At 40.1% G+C, this 19,317-nt stretch overlaps 1 protein-coding gene across 5 annotated transcripts; it reads right to left on the bottom strand.

The window, feature by feature from the left end:
* Positions 1-277: 277 nt before the first annotated feature.
* On the bottom strand, positions 278-18,243 carry LOC148039930 (microtubule-associated protein RP/EB family member 1A-like). 5 transcript variants are annotated; one of them, XM_087695325.1, is made up of 9 exons: positions 17,802-18,243; positions 17,040-17,252; positions 4,771-4,839; positions 4,615-4,701; positions 4,412-4,518; positions 4,136-4,314; positions 1,686-1,759; positions 1,131-1,244; positions 278-921 (listed from the first exon to the last, which is right to left on the bottom strand). In XM_087695325.1, exons 2-9 carry the CDS (start codon positions 17,148-17,150, stop codon positions 655-657), a joined length of 1,008 nt encoding a protein of 335 aa, XP_087551451.1. In that variant the 5' UTR covers positions 17,151-17,252; positions 17,802-18,243; the 3' UTR covers positions 278-654. The 5 variants fall into 5 exon arrangements, with proteins under 5 accessions (XP_087551451.1, XP_087551447.1, XP_087551456.1 ...); XM_087695321.1 differs by having other exon boundaries at positions 17,586-18,241; XM_087695330.1 differs by lacking the exon at positions 17,802-18,243 and adding an exon at positions 17,440-17,548.
* Positions 18,244-19,317: the final 1,074 nt, after the last annotated feature.

Raw genomic sequence — 19,317 nt, 5'->3', positions numbered from 1 at the left:
GCACTACCTCGTATAACACCAATCACCAATTCGAGCCGACACTCAATACTAGAGTTGGTATTTCGAGTCGTTTCAGTTCTTATAAACAGATTTGACGTAGAGAAGGTGAGAGTGGAACACTTAGAAGTTGCTGAGTTGTCAGCTCTTAGCACGAAAAACTCGCGTGAAGATTTCAATCACTATGTGAGGTGGCACGTCGTTTTGATCTTGATCTAAGGATAAAGGTTCAAGAATGTCGAAACTCTGGCAAACAAGAAATAGACCCTGTGAGTGACCATTCTGGAGTGCAAAAATTTTATGACGCACATTGCACTTTCTGTTTCTCAAGACAACTGTAATATTGTTTTTGAAAAGGTCGTGTCTTTGTGATAAAAACTCTTTTAACTCCCGCAAAGAGCACGAAGGTTGACCGTAAGATGTCTGTGCCAGAAACTTGCTATAAATACTTGGACAGCTTGACAGTCCTGTAATACATCAAAATTTCCCTTTCTGCACAGAATTTCCAAACCACCTTTTAAACGCACGACGATGGGTCGCGGGTGAATTATGCTGTGCACATAGCCGTAAGCAAGCAGCTCACACAGCCCATGTACAGTGTATCCCAGTTAGAGTAGAACTCAAGATACATGTGACCATTATAACTGCCTGAGTCTTTCATGCTGCAATGACACTTGGTTGTAGCACATCCCCTGTGGCTGCAGAACGTCCAAAGACCTCTCTCCGTTGTCGTGGGGAGAGGTTTGTTGCTAGGTTATTATTCACTGCGTTCACTGATACCTTGTGCTTGTAATTGTCTCTTGTTACGTTGGCTGGATCCTCATTCTGCAAGTCCTCTGCATCATCATCATTTGTTTCAGCTGCTTCATCGACTGTCGGATTGTTATCAACAGCATACAATATCTTTTGGACAGCCGTGATTGCCTGTTACATGATAGCCACATAAATATCTCTTACAAGGAGCCTTCACGTTATCAGAATCAGGCTACTATTAAAGCTAGTATAAACATGCAAATCAACACACGAACTCTTGGACATCAACTATAAAGCTTAAATTGAAGAATTGGAGATGTGAAGCTCTCTACGGTTCTGGGTTAAAAAACAGTGACTAACACAAAAATGTGAGTACTTACAGGAATGTTATCAAGCTCAGGATTTTGACAGAGAATCTCAATATCTCTCAGTTTTCCAAAGTAGAAATCCCTTTCTTTTTCCAGGCTGTCCACCGTCAACTTCAATTCAGTCACCTACACAGAACTCTGTGGAATAAGTGTACCTTAATGCACAGATGTCCGTAACCATTCAAGGGCTCATTGACCCAACCACATGAATTAGAGCTCAAGCAAAGCCTGTATGTAAGACAGTAGTCGAGGCCATGAATTTAAAGAGAGAAACGGATTTCAGCCTCCAACTTGTGTGATAGAAGCAGGCAAACAAACGCTTCAAATTTGCACATAGCACCATAGACCACTCTTTGCTATTATAAGACCCTAGCCATTCTTTCTAAAACACCTTTCAGAGCAATTGACTTTGACTGTGCCAATGGCAAGTCTACAATCTTGGAGTCAACTAATGGACATATATGCAGGAAGTGTGCACGCTTTGCTGCTTTCAATATCATTTCTTTCTATATGTCCATGAGAGACCAATAAGACTAAGCCATTCCAGCTACAAAGGGCAAGTGGTACCTGTTCAGTAAGAATCTGGATTTGTGAAGGAGAGGCCCAACTTGAAAATGAAAGTTGCTTTGTCAGCTTGCTTCCTGTAAACAAAAGAGAGGCTCCCTTAGACAGGATAACTTACATCTTCAATACCCCAAGATGGATTAGGAAACATTAGCAAAGCTGGAAAGTGCAACAATCCATTCAAAAGCAGTAAACAAATACCTTATCACAAATGAGATGCTGTGCACACAAAACAATAAGTTAAATGTCCTGTAGCCAGCTATGTTAGCATAGGCTCCCAGTGGAGAAAAAAATCAAAGCACAATAAATGAAACGCCAACCCTTTAAGAAAGAGGACCTGACTAATCTAGTCAATCTTCATATACATTTTAGGAATCCCCAAGTCAAGAACAGTGTCCACCATTGACATTGGACTTTATGCTTGTGAGTGTAGTGTTTCAGAGAAAATTCTATCTATCCTAACAAGCTTTTAATGCTGCCCTGAATACTCACATGTAGACTCTTCCTTGTATCACTCCCTTGTTGAGGTGGGCATAAGAGAGTTTACCACAGTGCCTAAAGCATTGACCATTTCCATGATGCTAAAGTATTTGCTATGGCTTTGATCTTAATAATCGGTAACTTGTACTGATAGGTCCAGAAGTACATATTGATGCTCATTTGGCATTTACTCCAAAAGGGTTCATTTGGCTCAGGGATGTGATCAGTTTATTAGGGCCTCTGATTATTTTCTTCATTCTTATGTGGCCGATTGCATTATTTGCTGGCCAACCTGTATTTTTGGTGGCCATAAATGCTGGCCAACTTCTCCTGATGTTAGCCTATTTATTGCCACATGTTCACCCAGAACTCGAGCCTTTGACATATCTATGATGTGGTCTAGGCTCTGATATCACATATACATAGCAGAGACCCTCCTCACATGTACACTAAATTTAAGAGAACAATGTGCCAGTCCAAAACAGAGTCGTGAAGCGAACCTCATGTATGTATACCTAAAAAAATTTAGGCAGTCGTATGCTGCTGAGACCACGAGCATAGAAAAATTAAAAAACACTTAAACATGATTGGGCAGTGGTATAATGTGGAGAATACACAAATACAAAAGGACAGAACCTCAGAAGAAGGTCTACAGTTGTATACAGTTTGCAATGGCCTTGACTTATACTCTAGCTGATGCACCACAACATTCAACCCGCTCAATTACAACGTAGTGAAGAGTTTCCGAAACAGCAGGTTTCGTACAGGTTTCACATGTAGGAAATGGTTTGATATAAAACATAGAAAATACATGTTAGTTTATATGCATTATAACTTGGAATATGTCAATGAATTATTATCAATATTGGGACAATTCCACCATGTGTTATGGATAAAAGAAAGCTAAGCCTATTCCTAATTTCCGAACATTTCACAGCTCAACTCTTTTACATCTAGAAAGTTAAGCCTCTTTTTCCTTCCTTAGAAATTCAAATTTTGTTTTAAGCATGTTTCATAAGGATGAAATGCTTATGTACAAAACATTTCATATGATTCAAACTGTAGGAAACGGCTTTCTATGCAACACTGTTCAATTAGCAGTTCAGCTTGCTGCACCTTCTCAATGCCCATCATTGCAGTTCTGCACCTGCACTAATCACCCCGGCGGACCTCACCAAACATTGGATCCCAGAATCCAAGAAGAGTACATCCACAGCTAAGGGAACAAACATGGAACTCATCACACATTGGAGCCTCGGATCCGCGAAAGTAAGTCCACATTGCATTGGAAGGCTTGTAGGACTCTTCAAGCATGCATTATTAGGTTAATAGCATTCACTTACTGTGGCTCAGTAGTGAATTACATTGTCAGTAACAGCTCTAAGAAATATAACCAGACTATCATTTTACTGCAAACAAAGAGTAAGATAACAAGCCCTAAATGCTCAAAAAAGAACCTTTTAGAAGAAAGCAAAGACATATCCGAGAAGAAATACACATGGAGGGGCCTGGTAACTTTATCAGCTTACTGAAACATCCAGCCGACTTTAGAAAGTTCCCAGCATGTTACTTGCAAAGACTTAAAGATACACAGGGTGGACAAGCATTAGCCTACTTAGTACCAAATGGAAGCAAGTGCTACACCTAAGGCAGACTACTGCATTAGCCTACTTAGTACCAAATGGAAGCAAGTGCTACACCTAAGGCAGACTACTTAGTACAAAATGGAAGCAAGTGCTACACCTAAAGCAGACACACTAGAAAAAATATTGTTGGCAATGAACCGACAAAAGAGAACAGTGCTAATGTAGCAGAAGATCCCAAGAAAAACTTGAGAAGAGACCAATTTTCAAGTCAAATGGAAGTGAGTGCTTAGCTAACCTGAAAGCAGAAAACACAGTAGCAGAAATACTTGTAACAACGAACAGTTCAGAGAAAAACACAGCTGCTGTAACTGAAGCATGAATCAGTACCACGAGTTGAAGGAAGAGAATTAGTAGAGTTGCTGTCTGAACGTCTCATAGATCCTATTTTTGTCAAGCCAATAGCCGTTTTGTTTGAAGGAGTCAACAAATTACTGGAACCTGAATTTCCCTTCTTGCTTCCTTCTCTGCCACCTTTGCACAACTCTCTTCTTTCTACTGGATTGTAACTGCACAAACCAAGAAAAATCATTATGACATAGTCCTCTCACTTGCAAAGTAATCAATTTCTTGCAACAAAAGCATCTAAATGAAGTAGCCCATCACCTACTATACACGCCTCCGTTTATTGAGTCACAATACCGCTTTAACCACTGCAGGAACTCTAGATTGTCCAGGGGCCGACCTTTGACAAGCTTATTGACCTCAATATGCTGTCAAACCAGTAACTAACAAGTTTAAAAAACGTGACGATATTTTGTCAACAAAATCAAAGGAGTGAAAAGGCCTGGGGAATTAGAAGAGGATACCTTCTCTAGCCTCAGTTTGGAAAATACATCCTGCAAAACTTTGTAGTTCTGTATTTTATCGTACTCAGTCTTTGCATCAAAGTTGACCTACAAATTTAAAATATAGTCAAAAACTGCAAGAACAAGCTTGACTTCACTCTCTGATCAAGCAGTTACCTTGTGCATGGGAACCACCCCTGGGTGAGTAGCATCAATCAATTGACATTGCACAGCCCCTGACGCTGCCTGCACATATAGACAACTTACACATTTCTATCAAGTTTCAACATCTGAACATGTTTCATGTTCACCAATTGTGCACATCTCAACCTTCACAGTAGCACAAATGTAACAAACTATATCAAGATTTTTTCAATAACATGAATAACAGATATGACAGATATGCTATGGCTACATTGAGCTTGGTATATTCTTAAAAAAAGTATATGCCCTCACTAATGTTCCACTTGTACACCACTAAGGTTTTTTGACACCTATGGTTCTTAGTACACGCTTCACAATTGTGTATTTTTAATTTCTTCCCATTATTGCCTGTTTCACAATGGTTTTTGCATATATTTCACACTTTTTGGTTCACGTTTGGCTTGTGGTGCAATCCTTTGCTTTACATATACATCAAGAGGGTATTTGTTGCATCGTTCACTAGACAGTATTTGGTTGTGGAATTTCCATTCATTGGCCTTCACAATTGATGTGCTTTCCTCTGCTCGTCTCATTTTCTCACTTTGCTTCATTTAAATTCTATGCATGACAGCCTTGATATTGAGAGATCCAGTGTTCTAATACTACCAGTTGAGCTGTGACTGCTAGACTATACAGTGATTACTAGTGCTTTCAGAGAAGACACTGAATTTCTTTGACCTTTTAAAGTCTTTTTCATTCCATCATCATGCGAAAAAAGGGTTGTAACACAAGGATAAAGAAACAAATGGTGTCTTTTGGAGTCACTTCTGAAGAAGATAAAGACACAGAAGAAATTTGCTTACTAGCAAGGTGGCTTGGCAGTCTCCTTATGTATCAACTCCGAACCTATGGATGGCCAAATTAACATCAATAGCTCCAGTGAAGCCTTCTCCACTATAGTGACATTGAATCGCACTCACATTGCTTTGACCAGAGAGAGCGAGAGACTGAGAAAGGGTATGCTGATGCGCCCATGTTTGGCATGGTAGACTATGTGGATTTGTTCCCTGGTGTTCACATATATACTATCATTGGCACGTATGTCTTCTCTTGCAACGGTCATGTTTATGACTTGAGATATATTGCTTACACTGTAGCAAGTGTTAAGTAGCCAAAGTCACATTAACATTTAATTGCAGTGTATTAATTCCTGATTGTGGTTTCCATTAACAACCCCAAAAAGGCTTTATTTGCATTATTGGCATTTATTGTACATGGTAGGACACATGCTCCAAAATATCCTACACATAGGGCATGCTGTGGGCATTCTCCCCTCCTACATTCATCCACCACTTTCAGTCAGTCTCCCTCTACTCCAACCATTGTTCCTCTTCTTCATCCAATGCTTGGTGGATGCTGCCTACGCAAGTTGCTGGTGCTGCCTACACCCAAAGCTGTCCTGGAGCTGCCACTTGACCAGCTGGCGGTCTGCCCAAGTCTGCTGGCTACTGCCCAGCCTGGCCAGCCAACCTAAGCATGCTGCCCAACCTGTGTTGTCAGATCCAGAATCTGTACAACCTTTGTCTGCTGCCCATTCTGGCAACCTGGCAGACATTCATCATCAGGGACCTATTGCCATCATTCTTTACTCCAGCATTTTGCTGCACCCAACCTTCATCAGCAGACACATCTGCATTTTTCTTTCCTCAAGGGCTGCCGGCAGTCACCTGATTGCAGCCATCTTTTTAAGATAAATCTTCATCAACACTTTTGTGTCTTCTCCTCCAGTTGGCTGAAAGTCACCTTGATAGCAGCTATCATTCCGGAGGGATTTCAACATCTTCTTCTTAATACACTTTGCATTGTGTGCTCTCAAGCTTCTTCTTCTCCAAGGCTCTCCTAAATCCAACAGTTCTATCTATGTTGCTCCTACGACTATATAGGAACCAGTTGTAAGTCACCACGGAGACCTAGATTGGTACAAATAAGAGAAAATTCTATTATCAAAAATACTTCTTCAGGTACTCCCATATCTTTAGTTTCATTTGAGTAATGAGTTTGGTGCTTTGTAATCTCAATTCTAGCCATTCCCTCCCCATTCATTTAATCATTTAGGTTCTTCAACATTAGATTTAGAAGCTTCTTTTCATCTCACTGTAAGGTATCTGATCTTAGCACATGTAATTTGCAATCCACACAAAGGCTTTAGGACTTCCCAACTGTGTACCAACTTGCACCCCGGTGCTTCATTGCTGTGCACTATGCACCTCCCCTTTTATGTAAGTCTCACCCTATCCCCTCATTCAATTATGTGGAGCATCCCCCTCCAACCCACTATCCCACCGTCCCAAGTTGATCAAATGCATAGACCTCCTCCTTTGCTAATGATCTGCCTACCTAATACAAGGAACAAGGGGATGGTCAAGAATCACCAAGCCACTCCTCCCAACTGGTCAAAAGTACGAATCCCTCTTGTACCCATGATCCACCTCCTTTGCTGAAGAAAAAAGGAGAGTGATAAGACACAATTTAAAAATTGTATGTTTTGCTAGAAGCCCAGTCACATAGATGACAATTGTCATTCCAAGGCCAAGGCCGAGGGTATTAGACCAACATCCGAAACTAAACCTTTAATAGCTAACGGTATTCTATCCACACCAAACTTAATCCTTTTTCGGCTACCATAGGCTAAGCCTTACTCTAGCCCTTTTCTTTGTTTTTCAATGCATCCTTATTCACGTATTTTAATTATGAGGCACACACACTTAGTCTAATCTAGCTTTAGCAAAGTACTAAAAGCATCTCAACGTGGAACATCTAATATGCAAGTTTTGATTTCTCTTCTCGTATTTAATGTTGAAATTTGCATATCAATTAAGGACTAGCATTGCAACAATCAATCAATACTAACTGGGTAAAAGATATGGTTTTTTAGTCCTTGCCTTGGTGAGTTTGCCTCTGCATCCTTGATCAAGATAGAGATATGATAGTGTCTCCTCTTTTGAAAGCGGGTTTCAAGCATTATTCCATTTATCACAACTGTCCTTTCTCATTGCTCTTCCAGCTGAGTGGCATTGATTATTACTCCATTGGTTTGCACATTTTCACACTGGATGGACCACTACCTTGGTAATTGTGCATTCACATTCTTAATTAGGTCAAGTTTTAAGCATGGCTACAATACTTGGTAAGCATAGGAGCCCTCTCCCAAGATAAAGTACAAGCACATCCCGACCACCGAGGTCATTGATTCTTCCAATTGCCATAACCAAACTTAGCCCCATTTAACGAAGGCAATGCCACTCCATGGCGGCCAAGATAGGGTTCTTTCCTAGGCAATCATGCAATTTCTCCAACCCCTAGTATTTGTATTCATAAGTGGCTAGCCACCATCACAATGAATTCAAGACTCCCCCCCCCCCATCAATCAATGCCTTATAGTTTATCTAACTAGTTCAATTATTCTTCACCTGAGATTGTTATTGGGATTTTTAGGCTTTCCTTAAGATCCTCTAGCTAGCCAATCTACAATTCCCTAAGTTAGGCTTGTCTTTACTTAGGCTAGTCTAGCTAAATCCTTGGGCTACTTCAAATCAAGCCCATGGGCTACATAGACTACCTACACTAGTTTCCCAAGTTCAAGTTTTGAGAGCACCTACAACACTCAAACAGGATAGAAGCCCTTCCCCAAATGGAGTAGAAGTATCTCCTAACTACTTTTGGTGGCTAATTTCCCTTGTAGCTCTACCACTTGATGGATAGCATGCCTTCCTTCTTCATCAAGCTACTCTAGCACTATCTTCATTAAGTTCTTGTCACCATGAGCCAACATTAGCTCTTCGGCAACCTTCAACATCAACATCCATGGTACCAAGAAGAGGTTGCTTTCTCCAAATGGTACTTTCAAGTTTTGGCTTGTCTTCAACATCCCTTCCATGTTGTATCTTCCCTTTGCATTGCATTGCATTCCATTCCATTTCATTATTTCCATTCTTGTAAAAGGGTGCTTAGACAAACAACAATTTTCTCATGAGGGCACTCTCCAAGACTCCAAGTGGCACCTTGTTGCATCAGCATTACTCCTTTGCATTTGCTATCGAAAGATGAAACAGTATGCTTTGATACCATGTCGAGAGATGGTAGGGTTTGCAAGGAGAAACATAGTATATATTGCAAACACTAAGACAAAGAAACTCATAAACACTAAAGAAAAAGATAAATGAAAAATGGCAAACACTAAGTCATGTTGAAGGAATCATGTCAATACAATGAAGCAGAGCTCAAAGATGATTGCGTTAGAGATTCATTCATCCCCTGGTCAAGCATTGTCGCGCTATTGTTGTACAATTAGTTCTCTCAAGCATAGTTATGCATTTCTTCTTATCAAGTTAGACAATTCTACGCAATCTACAATCGTTTATTAGCTTCATCAAGTAATCAAGCAAGCTCAACATGTTGCGCAAATTGCCATGTGGCAGCTGACAATGCTGCACTGCATTTTTCTCATTATTTTATTCAGCAATTGCAGTTTTGCAACAATCAACCACTTTAAAATTGGCCAACCTGATTATTTTATTGTATTTCTTTATGCCTATTTAAAGGCAGCCTGCATAGGTCACCACCCTTGTCTGTTTACAAGTGGAGAGAGAGATCGGCTCGCAAAGATACTTCAACAACCCATTTGTGCATTTGCCTTCTTCATCTCAGCATTCATCTACTGCAGATTTGTGTTCTATTGTCTCTTTTCTCTCTCCCTCTTCTCTCATCTTTGTTTCTTTCAATCTTGTCCATAGGCTTCTGCATTCGCTCCACTCTAACTTGGTATCAGAGCAGTGTTGAAGGGTTGATTGATCGTGGGCAGACCTATGTAAGAGATCTCAGCGCAACAAAAGTTTGCATTTTCAACATTCAAAGGCTGAGGCGAACAAGTGAAGCACAAGAAAGAAGCGAATTGCTGTTCTTTGCAGATTTTTGCTCTTTGTGAAGGAGAAAAGGCTGTGTTTTCAACCTCTTGAAGCAGATTTTGAGTTTTCATCGCCACCCATGGTTGAAACATGTTTGGAACAAGCGGAGAAAGCCCTAGCAACACCATTTGTACAGTCAAAGGGCATTGCCCTTGTTTTAATGGAGGTTATTTAGGTGACAATGTCTTCTGAGAACAAGAAGTTTCAAGCTATTATGGACAGTAAGGTCCCCTTGTTACCGGCTCTTCCTTCAAATTAGAAACTCGATAGAGAGAATTACCACATCTGACGAGTAATGATGGTTGCTATCCTAGAGTCCTATGGGCAGAGCTCATAACCAAGCTATAGATCATCCTACAGCTCATGATCATTCCAAGATTTCTCCTTATGAGAAAGCTGAGTTGCTCAAAGTACATGCACATTGAGATAAACCAAATGCCCATATCCGTTCTTTCCTCTTTCTCTCTAGCACTCCAATTGTTATTGCTCACATCGAGCACTTGACCATGGCTCAAAAGATATGGTTGGAGTTGGACCAAATGTACTATCGGATGACTGTTATGAAGCACGTGTCTTTGGAGGTTCAAATGAGGACTTTGAGTCCCAACAAGTCTTCTTCTATGTGGAAGCATGTCAATCAACTTCGACAATTGCAAATATGAGTCCAAAACGCAAGGAAGGTGATTACTACAGAGGGCATGGCAATAACCCTTCTTTCACAGTTACAACCCTGATTTAGTACATTCTATTCCACCTTGATTGCTTTGGGACAAATAGATACCCTTAAGTGTGAGGAGTTGGTTCCAATGGTCTTGGACTAAGAGGAATAACTCAAAGGTCAAAATGCTCCCAAGTCCAAGGTGTTGACAGGTCAATCTTCCCAACAAAAAGAAAAGAACAACAACAATAACAACAAGGACAGGAAGACCAAGCAAGTTAAAGCCAAGGAGTCTACTTGTCACATCTGTGGCAAGATAAGTCATTGGGAGAAGGATTGCCCCGAAAAGGACAAGAAGAACACCAAGAAGGAGAAAACTACGAAGGACACGATAAGTGGTTGCTCCTTCATGGACTACCTTCCTCCATTTGGAGGTGATTGAGGATGCTCCTCCGACAACCATTGATGCAACAATGTTAACCCCCTAGTCTTGTGAGTGGAATGTGGATAGTGGCACTTCCCACCACGTGACTCCTTCAAATAGTATTGCCCGTATGTTTCCAACGCATTGGCAAACTCTCATAGGTGACAGCTCTTTGTTTCCGATCAAAGGCAAAGGTGATATGCAGCTGATTTTGAATGGGCAAGGTGGAACCCACACATTAAAAATTTTCTTTATGTCATGCTTGGGATATCATCTTCTTTCAGTGAGCAAGATTTGTACTCTTGGCCTTACAATAGAGTTTGATAAGAACACCTTCAAAGTTCTTGATGAAGCTTCTCACGTGGATGTGATTGAGCTAGATCTCGATACATTGAATGATCCACAAACGATTAAATTAGTATCTATGCTAGTTTGGAAGAGAGAAAGGACCATGTGTCCTTGATCTAAGAATTCTGCAATATTTTTGCCTAGAGCTATAATGGACTGAGGGATATTCCTCCTAATTTGGCTATGCATACTATTCCCCTGGAGAAGAGTAGTCGTCCTACTCGACAAAAAGTGAGGCATATGCTTTTTGAGCTAAGGAATGGACTATTTAAGAAGCTACAAAAATTGTGTAAGACTAGATTGATATTTCCTATACAACACATGAAGTGGTGTTCACCAATAATTATCAAGAAAAAGAAAAATAATCAAATCCAGCTTTGTGGAGGTTTTAGGGAGCTCAATAAACAAACGACCAAAGATTACTTGGAGGCAAAAACTACTCCACCACCGAATTCACCTATTGTACCAACCCCCCGATGGACATTCCACAGACTACGTCAAAGGCAAAGCGACAAGGAGAGTATCGGCGGCCTCCTTGTCGGGCCCATGATACACTCCATGATTCAAGGATTCAAGGAGTCCCCTCAAAAGTGGCAACCACAAGGTGGCCTGCGACAATCTCAAAGAAACCAAGCACACTCCATTGAGCTTGTTTGTACTAACTTATTTTTTATGTCTCTTGCCATGCAAGATAAAGAATCCATTTTCATAAAGGAGGTTTTACAATCATAGCATTGAAAAAAGGCTATGGAGCAAGAGTTGGATGCAACTCAACAAAATGGCACTTGGGATCTTGTGTCTCAATCCAATCATAAGAAGATGATTGAAGTCAAATAGATTTTTGAAACCAAGTATCATATTGATGGCACTCTAAATAAGCACAAGGTGTAGCTTGTTGCAAAGAGATTTATGCAACAACCAAAGGTGGATTTCTATGACACCTTACACCTATAGCTCGAACAGATACCATTAGGGCCGTTCTTGCCTATCTTGGAAATAAAGGCTCACTATGCCTTTTTTCGGTGTTCGGGAATGCACCCACCCTTACACTTATACTTTATATATATTTCCAAAACCTAAAGTGATACATCTTATCATTGTACCAAAAACTTTGTGTGTTGTACTCTCACTCTTTCTGTTCACTCTCTACTCTGAACTCTGCACTAAATCTGACCTGCACTATGTCTCGATCCTTGCACACTTGCCATCAAAGTGGTATCAGAGCAAGCAAGAGGCAGCTCAAGAGTGCACGCGTCTCAAGACAATAAACAAGAGTGAGCAAGTCAAGCAAGTCGACATGTCCAAGCATACTGACCTAGCGAGTAACACATAGGCTACAATGACCAAGCACTGACAAGGCAGGCGACAAAGCCTGACAAGATCGGGCACAGTCAACAATCAACCGGGGAAGTTGCAACAAGTCAACCCTATCGACAGGTACAACAAGCAAGGTCAAGCCAACAGATGCTAAAAGCAAATAGTCAAGCAGAGGCGACGATAACACAGCTGGTCAACGTCATCATGGCGTTGAGTCGACAGGCAACCTTCATTTTTTATAAAGAAAATTTATTTCCTGCAATTTTTTTTCTCTCATTGTTGAGCGTTTGCATGCCCAAGAACAATGTGCAATCTTGACCCCAAAATTTTGGGGCTTTTCTTGGATTTGGAAACTGATGCAAAAGAAGACAATCTGACTCAAAAATTGCAAAATCGGTGCACATTTGCCAGAGAAATTTTGGGGCTTTTCACATTTTAGTGAATTTTTTTCAATTTCACTAAAATTTATGCACATTGAATCCAAGAAAATTGAGGCTTTTGCAGATTTTCTTCAATTTGTGCAAGATTGCCTAGTACATACACTTGTGTACATGTATTGATGCAATTTGGACAAATTTGCCTTTGAAAATTTGGGCCTTTTGATCGAGCTCGTCAAATTTATGCCCAAAAATGCATTTGGAGCAAAAATTGCAGTAAAATTTTGGGGATTTCACACATAATGGGTGCATTGGCTTCTAAATGTGGCTGGAATTGCCTGTGGAGTGCAGTAGCAAACGCTCTAATTCTGAAAATCAATTGATCCAAAATTTCTGCAATTTTTTTTTTCACTATTGGTTGCTACTTTTAGTGTATTGTGGTCACATATAATGTGACATTTGGGCTTGCATTTGGTGACTTTTCAATCAATTTTGTGGTGCAAATTATGGCTGGAAACAGTGATAGCAACAATCTTTTGCACATCAAGAACCTTGAGGGTGCACATAATTTTGTATAGCAAAAACAATGCTACAATGTCTTGGTGCAAAAGAAACACATGAAGCCCATAATAGCAAAGGGAATAAGACCAACAAGTATGGAGCAAGAAGAGTAAGATGATTTGGATGAGCTTGCACGCTCTACCATTGAGCTCTCTGTGTCAAACAACTTGCTCTTTTAACATCGAGAAGCTGAATTCAGCATATGCAATGTGGCAAAGACTTGAAGAATTGTATGCTCAAAAAAATACAATCAGCAAGGTTTATTGGCTGCAAAATTTGATGGACTTTCACATGAAGTAAGGTACAACCATGTCTGTACATTTGAACAAGTTCAACTCAATTTTCAGTCAGTTGATTGCTTTGGATTTCCATATCAATGATGAGTTCGAGGCTACCTTCTTGCTATGAACTTTCCCTAAAAGTTGGGATACTTTCAAGACCACCTTGAGTAACTCAAATGCTCAGCTATTATATTCTAATGTGGAGAGTTCTTTGTTGATGGAAGAACTCAACAGGCAAGATAATTCAACAAACAAGTCTTCTAATGTATCGCACACTAGGGGCAAATTTCAACAAAACAACAGTTTTGAAAATAGAGCATGTAGCAAGTCTCGTGGCAAAAATATGGAGTGTCATCATTGTAGCAAGAAAGGGCACTACAAATGGGACTATTTTCAAAGGCAAAAACAAAAATACTGAAGACAACAAGGTTACAAAAAAGGACAGCTAGCCTACAAAAAAGAGCAATGTAAAGATAGAAGAGGTAAATGTAGTCACTCATGAGAATGACAGTGACGGTGATGTACTTCTTGCTTCTTCTTTGAGTGCATATGCGTTGATTGCAGGTTCTGAGGATGACATGCACACTTGGATACTTGATTCAGGTGCGTCTTTTCATGTTACACCCTATCATGAATGGTTTTTTAACTACCATACAATCATTTTCTTTTGCTTCTATTGTTTGGCATCATTCTCACACTAATACAACAAGTGTAAAGTTTGCCTTAAGACGAAAACAAAATGTCAAAAAAAGGTATCAAAAGTACTAGTACGATTGCTTGTCTCATCTGCTTGTCTTACAATTTCTTCCAAGTAAAAAATCGCCTTAAACCTTTGATGATCATGATTTGTAACAAAATCTGATCGTTGCAAATTATGCCTCCAAAACAATAAAAGCATGCATCATGGTTGCCTTCCCCTCGTTTTGCTAGAGGAGCCACTCAACTAGGTTATGCCCATGTGTCAAGTGGACACTCCTCCAAGTGTATCCACCTCTCACAAATTATCCTCAAATAGTACCTACCATCCTAGTTGCCATTGCCAAGAATGTTTTTTTGTGATAATACTCACTTTAAAAGGTCTAACTACATTATGTGGTTACATGTTACACAACAAGTTCTTACCTCTCAAGGCTTATTGATTCTTGTCCAAGGATTACAGCCCCAAAACTAATCTTCATCTCTCCCTCTCTAAGCTTGCTTGAAAATGAAAAGCTTGCAATGCCGCTCCAATTTCCACTTGCATCCATTGGTTGGACTAATTTGACAAATCATATAGCCAAAGATTGTACCAAATATATTAATCTTGATCATGAGCACCATGAGGTTTCCATTAAGTAAGGAGATTGCCCTTAAAACTAAGGTGGCCAAATATAAATGCTTACTTGCTAAGTATAGCATTGTTGGCCTACAAAATACAAGCAATGATTAGGTCACATTTCTTAACAAGATGGCTATAGAGTACTTCAAATTTATGCAGTAAATTCTAACCTTGCCAACCTTATCAACCTTCTATGAGTTTGATCTCAACTCCTTTACTAACACAATTGCATTACCGAGTACACAAGAAAAGTTCTTCCCCTTCTTTTTCCTAGAGAGGGGGCCCTAGTTTCCACTTCTTGAAAGGGAAGTCGAAGAGTGGCAATATGTACTAAAAGGAAGGTAAATCAACCTAACTAGCAAACTATTTCTAAAAATACCCCTTAATGTACACATTCCTAGTTGCCAAGCCACTTGGCTAAGGAATGTGTCGTCAAGAATAGGCAACAAAATAATAAACAATCTTGCATACCAAAACGCGGAAATCAAGTTTATCAAGAGGCAACAATGCTGCCCCCCTTGGCGGCTGAGAGGGGTTTATGATTTTGCACCTCACTCGACCTACCCTTAAACCGTAGTATTGAAGATTTTAAATGTATACTTTGACGTGATACTATTCGTTCCATTATCCCGCTAAAAAGACTGGACCATTTCTGAGGCCAAAACGTAGCAGCTAGGATTTTAAAAACCGTCCAGGTAGAAAGCGAGCCTTGCGGTATTCATTGCAGGCAGCGTTTTAAGGGACTTCGCATATACATGTGTACATGGGCATGGGTGTAAAACAATTAATGCCGAATGAGCAATTTCCCTTATTAAAAGCTCCAAACAATGTCAAATTTTGAAGAATACAGCCATTACGCTTACCAATTCCGGAAACAATCATGACTCGTAACAATCGAGTCACAATATTCAAAAGTTCAAAATAATTATGCACGTTCAAACAAAGATTACAATAACAGAAGTCTCTGCTAAAGTTCAAACATCCAAGACATAGATATTAAGTGGTAGACTCTAGAGCGAAGTTCAAGTTTCAAACACAGTCCACCCTATATATACGCTAGAAGTTAGGAGGTGGCAAACTTGAAACTTCCTAAAATCAAATCATCTTTGATGGTCGAGAGGAGCTTTTGGTTCTTTCGGCACGTATTATTTTGTTTTGTCTTCTTTCTTTCTTTGAAAGAAGAAGTGCAAACCAATAAACGCATTGGTTGCTTATGGAATTTCTAGTTACAACTAGAACTATGAAAAGTTTGGACGATTGTATCCAACTAGATCTTCCCTAAGTTCCATGAAATGAGAATGTAGTATAGGTGGAATCACAAAAGTTCATCATTCGAAATTCTCTCATTAACTTCGTCTCTTGATGGCCACGACATCAAAAATGTCAGAAGGCCACATATAAGATTGAAAGTATAAGAAAAAGTGTGAAGCTAAACATTTGAAGAGTGTGAACATTAGAGAATTAACACCATACACGGCTCTCCGAAACAAGAGTCACTAGCCAAGAGGACCTCTTCTATATTTAGAATAAAACTCTGCACTAAAAAGGAGTCTAAAGTTGGCTGCTTGATGCTACAAAATCTCATATGCTAAATTAGAAGCCAATAGGAGAGTATTAGTTTTTAGTTAACCCCCACGAAACATTGCATGTGTTAGGAGATGCTTCTCTTCAACCAGGGTCTCCATCTGCAAAATAGGATGGCCACTTAGTGCTAAGCGGATCTGAAATGGAAATGTCTGGATTGATCGCAAGTCACGACATTAAGTGATTACAATTCAACAATCAATAAATCCTTCCTTATAAAAAACATGATAACTCTACTCGAACAATTAAAAGTACGCAGGATTTATTGAAAGCACTCAGTAGATCTGCCTTGGCAACATCTTCAATATGTAAAAGCATTCGCAGGTTATTTGCTAAATTTCCATTGAAAAAGGCATGTATACTATGACTCCACAAGCCAAATGCCTTAATTGCAATCACATTCAGCCAACCTGTAGTCACGCACACGTGCAATGAAATTAATAACAGACGCATTAGGAGGCAGGATCTACCTCTTCGACTTTGGACAGGTTGAGCTGTAAAGTTGAATTGACCCATGCAAGGATTTCATTTCTTCCCACGAAATAGGCACCATCCATCATCCCTATATTGGCTGCTGCCATTTTCCTCTATTTGTACGTTTGACCACAGCAAACGACTTGATGTGGAATTCCCTCAGGGGCAAAGTCCGAGAGACCTCAAAATGGAATTGTGCAGCTTGTTTCCTGAGCATCAAAAAACAACTTGGCAATCAACGATATGAGATAATACGCTAAAAGTGTAGCGAAATCGCACGCTAATTGAAAGGAGAGTATGACTACAATGGAGACTAGATGAGGAGAAACCAATGTAATAATGCAATCACGTACAGGCAGGTTTTGCAGAGGCCGGCAGCACATTTCATAAACTTACATTGTTAATACAACAAGACGGCAAAAGGAACAATGCAGGACTTTGCGAACTACTTTCCCTGTACTGAAGGGTAAGTCGAAAGGAAATGCGATCTGATGCAACAGGTAACTTGGCTAATGCTATCAAACAGCAGCACATCATTTTACCTAGAGATGGCGCCCTTGCAGACATCAAGTCCGCTTCCTTTGCATTCTGATGAGAATCTTCTAAAGAGGAGGCTTCCCTACGGCTTTCTCTGCCGGCTTACAGGCTGGCTAAGGCATCTCTTCGAACAATAAACGCGTATGCAGACAGGAGAAATAGCTTGCAAAGTTCGGCCCCTGCAGAGATGATGAAGGCTTGGCAGCTTGTCTCCCCCTTACTTTTGCAGATATGGCGTTCGTCCACAATCTTTCTCCGGTAGCTTGAAGAGCCGGTTTCTCTCGCGTCTTTGTACTTCTGTTCGGAAGAAAGGTTAGGAAAAAGGCCAGCAAGGAATCAGGCGTTGAGTGCGCGGAGTAGCGATGGTGGTGCCGGCCAACAAAGGGATCACATAAGTAAAAGGCGGGATGGATATGACGAGGAAGGTGATGATGATGAAGGACTACGCAAAGGGATGGGACCAGTTCACCATGATCACCATGGCCACCCGGGAAGGGGAAGAAGAAGAGGAGAAGAAGCGGAAGAAGAAAGAGAGGGAAAAAACATGTTCTCTCGCAAGATTCGCAAACTCAAAACAAAAATGAAACCAGAAGGAAAGTGCTCCAGACCAACCACTGGATTGCGTGCACACGAACATCAAGGCAAGATGGGAAGTTACTATGACCATGGAGTGCATGCCGCATCCGCAACCCATGAGAGACTTGAGTCATGGGTGATGAAGTTGGGAAAATGTTCTAGGAGGCGTCCAATGTGTAAAGGCCATTGGATACATACCTTCCTCTGCCTCCAATCCTACCACTAGGGTTTGAGAAAAAATGGGTTCACTTTATCCTATAGCCAGTTCGAGTATTTCTTTTAATGTGGTAATCTATATTATCAAAGTAAAAATAGATACATCACAATTTTGCTAGTGTTGGACACACTCGCCAAGCTTTACACAGACTGTCTTAGCAAAATTGTTAGTGTTGGACACATTTGCCAAGTTTTACACAAACTATCTTAGTTGAACCATTTTTTAAAAGCTAGAAATGACCTTCAATATCTAGGCGAAAGCCTTTCAAAACGGTCTGCATGATTCACCATCTTGTTCCTCACACGCTAGATGACCATTAGGATTAGACTTTTGATCATAGTATCCAAAAGAAGATAAACCATAAGCTCATCTTGCATTTAGTCCCTAGTAAAGCATGTTTCCATGTGATTCTATCGTGAATGCCTACAATAACTAACCATTTCTGCAATTTTTTACAAAAATCTCCGGAGCTCTTGCATTCCCACGATAAATGAAACATAGTTCCCTCTTTTAAATGACATATCTGGCACATAGCATGGACATGTGCCCATTTTACCAACCTATTGCTTATAGCGAACTTTTTCAAAGCCACCTTTCACATGAAGAATTTGATTCTATGAAAGGGTGTAGCCACCCAAACTCTAATACTACTTTCTTTGTGGCTTCCTTTGACCAATACATGTGACTATTTCTTTTGAAAACTCCCATGCAGCATAAAACCACTTCACATCTTTACTACCTAACTTGAGTTCACTTTTGGTAGAGGGGTATCAATGATCTAATGGAATTTCAACCTGAACTCAACAAAGATCTAAGGAACATAAATGCCAGTCTTTTGACATTAAGTTGAATAATTGCATGCTTCCTGAATTTTATTGCCGTGGACAAACCTATATTTTTGGGTGGACAATGCCTACAAATAGGAACTAAATCTTGCAAGCCAA

This window comes from Lygodium microphyllum, chromosome 2 (assembly GCF_053477565.2).
Source record: "Lygodium microphyllum isolate KBCC chromosome 2, Lygodium_microphyllum_v1.1.10, whole genome shotgun sequence".
Lineage (NCBI taxonomy): Eukaryota > Viridiplantae > Streptophyta > Polypodiopsida > Schizaeales > Lygodiaceae > Lygodium > Lygodium microphyllum.
Note: the sequence above shows the minus strand (reverse complement) of the source record. Positions and strands in the feature narration are given on the sequence as shown.

Coding starts and splice junctions, on each gene's coding strand:
- LOC148039930 (XM_087695325.1), bottom strand. CDS start 17,150: ATGGCAGCAGCCAATATAGGGATGATGGATGGTGCCTATTTCGTGGGA. Junction 1,245..1,685: donor TCCAGATTCTTACTGAACAG/GTACCACTTGCC, acceptor AGTTCTGTGTAG/GTGACTGAATTGAAGTTGAC. Junction 922..1,130: donor CTGAGCTTGATAACATTCCT/GTAAGTACTCAC, acceptor ATCATGTAACAG/GCAATCACGGCTGTCCAAAA.